The 10,360-nt window shown below is 46.4% G+C and overlaps 1 protein-coding gene across 2 annotated transcripts; it reads left to right on the plus strand.

Moving 5' to 3' along the window:
- The first annotated feature begins 5,019 nt into the window (after positions 1-5,019).
- NEFM (neurofilament medium chain) lies at positions 5,020-10,133 on the plus strand. Of its 2 annotated transcripts, none has more exons than XM_049631608.1 (3): positions 5,020-6,128; positions 6,847-6,971; positions 8,264-10,133. In XM_049631608.1, the coding sequence occupies exons 1-3, from the start codon at positions 5,049-5,051 to the stop codon at positions 9,642-9,644; spliced, it is 2,586 nt and encodes an 861-aa protein (XP_049487565.1). In that variant the 5' UTR covers positions 5,020-5,048; the 3' UTR covers positions 9,645-10,133. The 2 variants fall into 2 exon arrangements, with proteins under 2 accessions (XP_049487565.1, XP_049487566.1); XM_049631609.1 differs by lacking the exon at positions 5,020-6,128 and adding an exon at positions 6,512-6,695.
- The last annotated feature ends 227 nt before the right edge of the window (positions 10,134-10,360 follow it).

Consider the following 10,360-nt stretch of genomic DNA (forward strand, 5'->3'; position numbering starts at 1 on the left):
AAAATATATGATGCTCTTTGCAATCTCGGTAAAAAGAGAGAGCTACGACAGTGTGCCCATTTTGTGAGGCTTATTAAAGAACACTGCTTTTGAGAATCACTGAAATTGTGAAGGAAGAACCAGTCCTGGGACGATGATACTTAATTATCAGGTGGGGCATCCTGCTGACTTTGTTTTATACCCCTGGGTTCAGCTCTGCTCAGAAATTTGGTCCAAAGATAATAGATCATTGATCTGTTCTAGTTTTACAAAGCTCATTTTAATTAAGAGTTTCTAATAAAAGAATTATGTCTCCTGCTAAGTCAGGCCTTGGTAAGCTTGCGATAAAATATGCCATAAATATTACATGGCTGCACTGATGCAAAGTTACGTGCAATGCAGGGTTTGAAAAAGTCAAGTGCATGCTATCAAGATCTGCCGCTTTGCAGGTAAAGCCAACAGGTCCGATTAAGACCGTGCTGAAAATTAATACAGTCTTATTATGCGTCTACTGAACTTTATTTTTAGAATCACTTTTACCAAGGGTATCTTAAATACTTTTTAAAATTCTAAGTCCTCCTCCTCTGGCTTCTACAGGGCTGATTCTCGGTGGTGGGGTGAAGGCATTACACAGCAAAAAAAAAAAAAAAATCAGCCAGCTATGTGAGAGCTGAAGCTAAATGTTTCCCCCATAAAACATGAAATTTCCAGATGCGTTTCAAAACTGATATTTGGAACAATACAAAAATGTAAAGTGTTTTTAATTTCTTAATACTTCAATTAACTTTTCACATAAACACCATCACTGACAGATATGTAAGGCAATATCGAATGAATCACAATACTTGGCAAGGGAAGCAAACACCATTTCAGGGTCTAATGTTAGAAAAAGGCCACTGTGGTTCAGATGGACTTGTTTTCATTAAAGACCATAGAGACACGTACATCCCCATTTTCCTGACAATTAACAGCCTCCTTCCCTTGAGGAGAGTTTTTATTTTGCTTTCAACGTCTGAAGTAAACAAGCCCAAAAGTCAGAGCTGCTTCTAGAGTTTGACATCCCAAGGCTCAAGCAGAAAGAAGTATTGCCGTTTTCATTTGCCTTATGTTGTCCCTCCAGGGGACTCAGTCCCTACCTTCCTACATCAGCAACGCCTTAAACAATTAGAAAAGAATAATTTATAAACAATTATTCATCGTAAGTTCTAAAATCCGACCCCAGGCAAAAGGATCAAGTTCAAGACAGCACAGTACATTGGAAGTACAGATCATCTCATCTTAGATGGAGTCAGCCTACCATTGTGCCAGATGCTTCCATCCAGAACATTGCGCTTGCTCTTCCATTCCTACTTCCCATCCTCCTTGCATTTCTGTACCAAAAAGTGTTCTTTTAAATGTAAGGAAATATGGGGAGAAGGAAGAAAACGCTCAACTTCTCACTTTTCTTACCTTAGTTTTTTTTTTTTTTCTAGTGAACAAACCCCTTATGCAAAAGAGATTTTTCCCATCATCATGAGATGGGACTTCCCGATAGCTCTTAACTACAAAGTTAATCTCTGCACTTTACCTACTGAAAGAACACAGCATGCTCTGTATTTCCCTACGAAGTGATTCAAAACTGTAGCCTGTGATACAACAAGCTAGAGACAATTTCAGTAAAAAGGCCTTGCATCTAAATCATATCTGTCACTTCCCTGTCTAGGATAAATTATAAGAGTATCATAGATTCCGATAAATCCGTATGCTAATTTTGTCTTGTTAATATTTTCAGAAGATCCCATAGCCTTAATGTCATTAGGGCAAAAAAATGCAAAACTTTACATCTCTTTCTATGAACAACATTAGGGTAGTAAATGTTCTTTAAAAATATGAGATGGGGCACCTGGGTGGCTCAGTCGGTCAAGCGTCTGACTTCAGCTCAGGTCATCATCTCACAGTCCGTGAGTTCCAGCCCCACGTCAGGCTCTGGGCTGACAGCTCGAAGCCTGGAGCCTGCTTCGGATTCTGTGTCTCCCTCTCTCTCTGCCCCTCCCCTGCTCATGCTCTGTCTCTCTCTGTCTCAAAAATAAATAAAAACATTAAAAAAAAATTTTTTTAATATGAGACAAAGTAGGGAAACAATGAATGCTATAGCTTCCTTTAAAAAGTTTTTATACTAAATTCACTGATGAGCATAACCTTCAAGTCACCTTCAGAAAGAGTGATTAAAGTAAAGGGTCTAATATAAAATACATTTCAGTAAATGTGAAATTGGACCAATCATTTTTAAAGCCATGGGAACTTTTTTTCCCTTAATAAGGTGACTGATATAATTCTCTGTGTTATCCTGTTGTGGCCACGCTGAACGATACTTCATGTCACACAGAAGTTACAATTTTAAGCTATAGTCACAAACTGGATTTAGCCTGAGTCACTGGCCGGTATTTTGTTTGTACGCAACGCTTTCCTCCTTCTGTAACCAGTTGGATGCTTAACAATTTCTGCGCTAGTTCAGATACAAGGCAAAGCAGGCTAATTGTGAAGTCAGACATGTGTTTCCTTGTAAATGTCTCTCTGCAGAGTCATCGCATTTTTAAAACCCTGAAGAAAACTAACGGGCAGCAGCCAGCCTGTTAACCATTTGCTGTCACTGCAGAAGGTCCTTTTAGCATATATGCAACATGAAACTCCCAAGGGTTTTTATATTTTTTAATAAAAGCAGAAAGTAAGAAGTAACTAAGGCATAATTATTGCATAATTAGCATCTGGCCTTATCTGATGTCATCTTTCTAACCTAGAGATTGGCAGGACTTTACAGAAGGGCAGAGAATTTTCTTTCTCTTTTCCTTTATTTATCCATCGGAAACTAGAAAATTCCTCCTTTTTTTTTTTTCCAGTATTCACAAGTCAATCCCCTCACTCTGTCATCTGTCTTTCCCAATAGCTTGAGACTTGGGGCTCTCCTGGACTGAAAGATAACCTGTCACTCAGCAAACTAGAACATCCTTCCCCCACCAGCCTGCAATGCCGCAGTTTTACATTAATGAGCTAAAAGTAACTCCCTAAATTAACCCCTTCTATTTTAAAATACAAATGGGCCAAGAGATCTCATAAAAATAAAAAATAAAGATAAAAACCTCTAGAAACTCACTGATTGGCATGACCACGTCATTTAAGAAAACAAGACCTAGAGAAAGCACGCTGTGAAAGGAAAATATTTAATTCTGGGATGCCTGCTTTTCACAAGCAGTGATTTCTGTGCAGCCATAGCATTTCACATGCAATCACTTGTGCCCATGGCCCCAGCAAACTCAGTCATTACTCTTAACATTCTTCTCTTCACTTTGTCTTGCAGGATTTGGAACTTTTTGCCCTGAATTACCCCAAAGCACTAGGCAAAATAAGGGGGCATTTTACCAGGTAGCAGCACCCCAGACAGCAAGAAGTCTATCTATATTCCTTGCTTAAATAAACATGTTTAAAGATATGTAAAATCTATTCCAAGTCAATCAATATCTAAATGGGGAAATATATTACATTTTATATGGAGGGGAAAACATCTGGTTTTATTCAAGGTTGTGGTGAATCTGTTTGGCAACTTTTAAATTAATTTTAAATTAATCCAGGTGCTTTTCAGTCATGGCAGTTACACACAGGGAGTACTGAACAGAATGATGACGCAGCAATTGTCTGTGTTCAAACTTATCACAAACTATATTCCCCTGGACTTTTCACCTCAGCAGATTTCAAATTCCCCTTTCCAAAGAATATTTGACCTTCAAATTTCAGTCCCTGCTTCTCTTGATTTTTTGCACCTATCCTATGTTAGAAAACCCAAACGGGGCTACATGTATATTATTTCTGTTACCTGACTTTAATGAATTCTAGTTGTTTTCAAAATCTGCAATCGGTTCATTGTGCCAACTCTGCATTGCAGAGAAATCTTAGTGTTCAATTCCAGCTTGGCCCCTGCAAACAGAGTCACTCACTACAAACAGGCTTTAATTGTACTGACTCGGGGATAAGTGGGGGAAACAAACCCCCGCCAACCCGACAGGCAACGCTGGGCGATAAGCCCCCCGGGCAGCGGAGTCTCCCGGCTCGCCGGCCTGGGCGCTGTCCTTGGTGCTGCCGGCGCCATAGCGAGCACAAGCGCCTTACCTTCTGCCCCCGCGGAAGCTGCGGACGTCCCCCAAACGTTAAGCGGGATGTAGCGCCATATCCCACCTTTAATACAAATAACTACCCAGGCCCATCCTCTTTGTCCCCTTCCCGAAGCCTTCAGGCCGACTGTTCTTCAAAGTCTTTTTGTTTTTTTCTTCTAGGCCCAACTCGGGGCCTGCGCTCATCTCGGGCTGCTTTAAAAGGAGGAGTGGGGGAAGGGGAGGGAGGCGAGGGGAAATGAGGCTGGGGGAGGGGAAGAATTCAGGAGGAGGGGAGGAAAGAGAAGGGGAGAAGAAAAGGATGGGAAGAAAAAAGGTCCAGGAGGAAAGGGCTCGGAGAGAAGGGCAGAGTGAATGGGACTTAAGAAGGCTTAAAGTGGGAAAGCGAAGAGATGCCCAAAAGAAGGGGAAGCGATTCATCACAGAAGACGGGGAAAGAAAAAAGTAATGGAGAAAGGGCAAAGGAAGAGAAAGCCGTGGGTATGAGGAAAGAACAAGGTGGCCAGGGGGTCGGGAGAAGAGCTGTCCGAATGGCAGAAGAGTGACTAGACAAAGAAAGGGCGTTGGGTGAATACTCGCACCGAGGGTGTAAAATGCAATCCGAAGGCTAAGAGAAATGGAAAAAAGGGGGCCTGAAGGGCGACAAGTGGTCTGGGACCTAGAGGAGAGTTGGGGGAGGGGCCGCGGACCGGGCAGCAAAGTCCGGGGTCCGATGCGGCGTGGGCCCACGTGGAGCGGGCGCTGAATCACCGCTAGGCTGTCTTTACCCCCCTCGTCTCCCCCGGCCCGGTGCCCGCAGTCCCCGCCTCCTCGGCCGCCGCCTCCACGGGGCGGGGCCCTGGCCCGGGACCAGCCGCCGCGGCTATAAATGGGCTGCGGCGAGACCAGCAGAACGCTGTGACAGCCACACGCCCCGAGGTCTCCAAGATGAGCTACACACTGGACTCGCTGGGCAACCCGTCCGCCTACCGGCGGGTCACCGAAACCCGCTCGAGCTTCAGCCGCGTCAGTGGCTCCCCGTCCAGCGGCTTCCGCTCGCAGTCGTGGTCCCGCGGCTCGCCCAGCACCGTGTCCTCCTCCTACAAGCGCAGCGCGCTTGGCCCGCGCCTCACCTACAGCTCGGCTATGCTCAGCTCGGCCGAGAGCAGCCTCGACTTCAGCCAGTCCTCGTCGCTGCTCAACGGCGGCTCCGGGCCGGGCGGCGACTACAAGCTGTCCCGTTCCAACGAGAAGGAGCAGCTGCAGGGGCTGAACGACCGCTTCGCCGGCTACATCGAGAAGGTGCACTACCTGGAGCAGCAGAACAAGGAGATCGAGGCGGAGATCCAGGCGCTGCGGCAGAAGCAGGCCTCGCACGCCCAGCTGGGCGACGCGTACGACCAGGAGATCCGCGAGCTGCGCGCCACCCTCGAGCTGGTGAATCACGAGAAGGCTCAGGTACAGCTGGACTCGGATCACCTAGAGGAAGACATCCACCGGCTCAAGGAGCGCTTCGAAGAGGAGGCACGGCTGCGCGACGACACCGAGGCGGCCATCCGCGCGCTGCGCAAAGACATCGAGGAGGCGTCGCTGGTCAAGGTGGAGCTGGACAAGAAGGTGCAGTCGCTGCAGGATGAGGTGGCCTTCCTGCGGAGCAATCACGAGGAGGAGGTGGCCGACCTGCTGGCCCAGATCCAGGCGTCGCACATCACGGTGGAGCGCAAAGACTACCTGAAGACAGACATCTCGTCGGCGCTGAAGGAGATCCGCTCGCAGCTCGAATGCCACTCCGACCAGAACATGCACCAGGCCGAAGAGTGGTTTAAGTGCCGCTACGCCAAGCTCACCGAGGCGGCCGAGCAAAACAAGGAGGCCATCCGCTCCGCCAAGGAAGAGATCGCCGAGTACCGGCGCCAGCTGCAGTCCAAGAGTATCGAGCTCGAGTCAGTGCGCGGCACCAAGGAGTCCCTGGAGCGGCAGCTCAGCGACATCGAGGAGCGCCATAACCACGACCTCAGCAGCTACCAGGTAAGAAACGCGGCTGCGCGGCCAGCCTGCGCCAGCGCCAGCGCCGCGCGCCCCCGACACTCAGGCACGCGACCCGGCGCGCTCTCCGCCGCGCTCTCCGCCGCGCTCCCCGCCGCGCTCCCTGGCGGCCGCTGGCCAGTGCGCGCGCGCGACGCAGACCCAAGTTAGATCCGCAAAGCGTCCTCGCCCCTCCCTACCCCTTCTCCACTCCTCCTCCACCCACCATCTCCAGCCCCTAAGAGCCCCGACCTTTTTCTAAACGCGTTTTTCCTTCGCGAGCTCTAGTTTTAAAGTAGAAGATACACATGCGGGCAGTTGATAAAGCAGCAACTTTAGGACAGCTTGTGCAGCAACGCATATATTCTCAACTTTCCCAGCCGCCATCAGAACTCTTAAAATTGCCTTTCAGCCCAAAAGGTTCAGATGAGAAGGGCTCAGTCAGCCGTGGGGTTTCCCCCAAGCATGTTTGTTTCCTGCTGAGACGAGTTCTAGGTCCACCGGTCTCGGTGCATGATGTGCCCAGGAAATCTCTTATTGTCTAACTGATCTTGTTTGTTCATTTATTTGGTAATTCCTTAGTTGGTTTGTTGTTGCTGTTTTTCTCTTAAGGGGCTGAGAGCTACAGGGTTTACAGAGCTGGAGGGAAGTGGGGGAAGGGGTGGTAAGTGCGAAAGAAGTTGCTATTGGACGAATGAATCTCTGGCTGTGTCTATTTCAGGACACCATCCAGCAGTTGGAAAATGAGCTTCGGGGCACAAAGTGGGAAATGGCTCGTCATTTGCGTGAATATCAGGACCTCCTCAACGTCAAGATGGCTCTGGATATCGAGATCGCTGCGTACAGGTACCGTGCTCACGACGGATGGGGCGGAAACACTAACCGCACTGCGGAGGCTGTTTGGCCGAACCCCCACCACTTAAGTTAAAGCAAGCAGGTTTCGGGGATTTTAAATCAGTGCCTGGTTTTCTTTATTAATTAAAAAAAAATCTAAGGAATTGGAAATTTACCACTTTTTACACAGCTTTAAAAGAATGAACATTAGTTGAAATAAGTATTTAAATAAAATGAGGAAGAGCGCCGATTAATTCAGTGCTTATGCTTATTTTTTTTTTATTTTAGTGAAAACTGTTTTCCAAATGTTTGAAACAAAAATGGCATTTTGGATGTTAGTATTTCATATGGTGGCTTCAGCTTTTGACTTTATAATGTCAAGGACAAATATCAGGACATTGAATTTCTCTGTTTCTCTCTTACAGCTTACTATTGCCATCATCTGGCTGAGAACAGCTATAGATTGAAAGAATATATATAGATTAGATAGAATATATTAGATAGAATTATAGAGAGGAAGAAGGAGAGAATATATATATATATGTATTCTATTTTATTTATATTTACATGTACAGACCTAGATATACAACCAGAGAAAGAGAAAAGAAAAGAGATTATAGGTCTGCTATGTGATGCCACGTTATGGTTAACTAAGTTCATAGGAGAAAATCCTTGACTAAACACTTTTTCTACTACCAAGAAGGTCATCATCACAACATGACAGGAATAAATAGTATTCAGAGTTATCTCTCTTTTCAGGAAAGCTGAGTGATTATACTAAATAGACACTTTATGATTAAAATTGCAGGCCAATTTATAACTTGATATTCCCATATTAGCATATGTATATGTAGCCTAAATTCTGACGTACACTAAAAGGTTTTATAGATATGTTGAACATTATGTTCGCTAAAAGAAATTTAGTGTACATCCTGAAAGTCCAAGTGCTCAAGAAGGTCACTGAGGCCTTCTTGGCCACGAGGGAGCTTTCCAGCATATTCACAGTGCAGCAGATAGACTGCGGCAGACCTGAGATTTGGCGGCCGAGTGCGTTAGTGGACTATTGGGTGTGGTCAGTTACTGCAGCAGGTGATTGGCTGATGGCCCATGAGAATCTCTGGATATGACACAGATAGCAGGTATGATATGAAATGATAGCAGGTATTACACTGGCTTGACAGAACCTCTTATGTACGTGATTCTGTTTGTTGAAAGGTATCTGCTGCGTTACCCATAACATAATGACACTCAGAAGGCCCGCTGAGGTTTTACTTATGTCTCGTCTTTTCTGATTCGGTCCTTAGAAAACTCCTGGAGGGTGAAGAGACCAGATTTAGCACATTTGCAGGAAGCATCACTGGGCCGCTGTATACACACCGACCGCCCTCAGTCACAATATCCAGCAAGATTCAGAAAACCAAGGTAGAGGCTCCTAAGTTAAAGGTCCAACACAAATTTGTGGAGGAGATCATAGAGGAAACCAAAGTGGAAGATGAGAAATCAGAAATGGAAGATGCCCTGACAGCCATTACAGAGGAATTGGCTGTGTCCATGAAAGAAGAGAAGGAAGAAGAGGCAGTGGGAAAGGAAGAGGAACAAGCTGAAGAAGAAGTCGTAGCTACCAAAAAGTCGCCAGTGAAAGCGGCTGCGCCTGAACTTAAAGAAGAGGAGGAAGGAGAAAAGGAGGAAGAGGAAGGCCAAGAGGAAGAAGAGGAGGAAGAGGAGGGCGCTAAATCAGACCAAGCCGAAGAAGGAGGATCCGAGAAGGAGGGTTCCAGTGAAAAAGAGGAAGGTGAACAGGAAGAAGAAGGAGAGACAGAGGCCGAAGGTGAAGGAGAGGAAGCTGAAGCTAAGGAAGAAAAGAAACCTGGAGAGAAGCGTGAAGAAGTGGCTCCCAAGGAGGAGCCGGTAGCAGAAGCCAAGGCAGAGAAGCCAGAGAAAGCCAAGTCTCCCGTGCCAAAATCCCCAGTGGAAGAGGTGAAGCCGAAAGCGGAAGCTGGAGCCGAGAAAGTCGAACAGAAAAAGGAAGAGGAGAAAGTAGAGGAAGAAAAGAAAGAAGCAGCAAAGGAATCTCCCAAGGAAGAGAAGGTGGAGAAGAAGGAGGAGAAGCCAAAGGACGTGCCAGAGAAGAAGAAGGCGGAGTCCCCGGTCAAGGAGGAGATGGTGGAGGAGGTCAGCAAGTCAGTAAAGGTGAGCTTGGAGAAAGATGCCAAAGAGGAGAAGCCGCAGCCACAGGAGAAGGAGAAGGAGAAAGAGAAGGAGAAAGCAGAAGAGGAGGGAGGGAGTGAGGAGGAAGGCAGCGATAAGGCTTCCAAGGAATCCAGGAAGGAGGACATAGCAGTAAATGGGGAGGTGGAAGGAAAGGAGGGAGAGCAGGAAACTAAGGAGAAAGGCAGTGGGGGAGAAGAGGAGAAAGGGGTTGTCACCAATGGGCTAGACTTGAGCCCGGCGGAGGAAAAGAAGGGGGCAGACCGAAGTGAGGAGAAAGTGGTGGTGACCAAAAAGATAGAAAAAATCACCAGTGAGGGGGGCGATGGTGCTACCAGATACATCACTAAATCTGTAACCGTCACTCAAAAGGTCGAAGAGCATGAAGAGACCTTTGAGGAGAAGCTAGTGTCTACCAAAAAGGTAGAGAAGGTCACTTCACACGCCATAGTAAAGGAAGTCACCCAGAGTGACTAGGATTTGGGTCCATTGCAAAAGGTTAAGCCATATGACAATTTTAATATGCATGTGATTGACAGCTTCAAAACAGAACGGGTTCTCCCATGGGGGCTCCAGACATTGTATTTTACTTTGTGCAATACGAGGGAACTGCATGCAAGCTCAGGGTGCTCCCTCCTCAGTCTTTGGGTGATTCAAATGCATGACATTGTACGTTCCTGGGGAATTGGCCAATTTCCTAAGCTGTTGGAAGGGGGGCACTCGGGGGGGGGGGGATGTTTTGAGATGTATTATGCAAAGAACCAACTGAGCCAAAAATAATAAATGAAACACAGAACTCTCTTAGCCTTAAGAAAGCTATATATGAATAATTATGTTTACCTCACTGGTGCATTTAAAATGGACTTTTGTTCATGGGAGAACCTCGTTGACATGCACAGTTTGCAACCTTTCGTTGATTGATGTTAAACGTCACAGCAGTACTTCCTCAATAAAGGTCATATTGGAAACATAGTCGATTGTATGGTGTCCTGTCATTTCGAAGTGAAATCTCCACGACCTGACCCTTTCTTTTCCTACAGTAGGGTATTTGGGGGATTATAAGTGACCTGCATTTCTTCTTATTTCCCTGAGGGTGATCACTGGGAAAACATAATCGCCAAAAACGTTTTCAGCTGTCAAAATATTTAGCCCCATCTTCCTTTCAAAACTTTAAATTTGTGTCTTTCAAATGA

Source organism: Panthera uncia, chromosome B1 (assembly GCF_023721935.1).
Source record: "Panthera uncia isolate 11264 chromosome B1, Puncia_PCG_1.0, whole genome shotgun sequence".
Taxonomy (NCBI): Eukaryota; Metazoa; Chordata; class Mammalia; order Carnivora; family Felidae; genus Panthera; species Panthera uncia.

Excerpts from the sequence above, each read along its gene's own strand:
- NEFM (XM_049631608.1), top strand. The coding sequence starts at position 5,049 with ATGAGCTACACACTGGACTCGCTGGGCAACCCGTCCGCCTACCGGCGG. Across the intron at positions 6,129-6,846 it reads ACGACCTCAGCAGCTACCAG|GACACCATCCAGCAGTTGGA; the intron begins GTAAGAAACGCG and ends TGTCTATTTCAG. Across the intron at positions 6,972-8,263 it reads ATCGAGATCGCTGCGTACAG|AAAACTCCTGGAGGGTGAAG; the intron begins GTACCGTGCTCA and ends TTCGGTCCTTAG.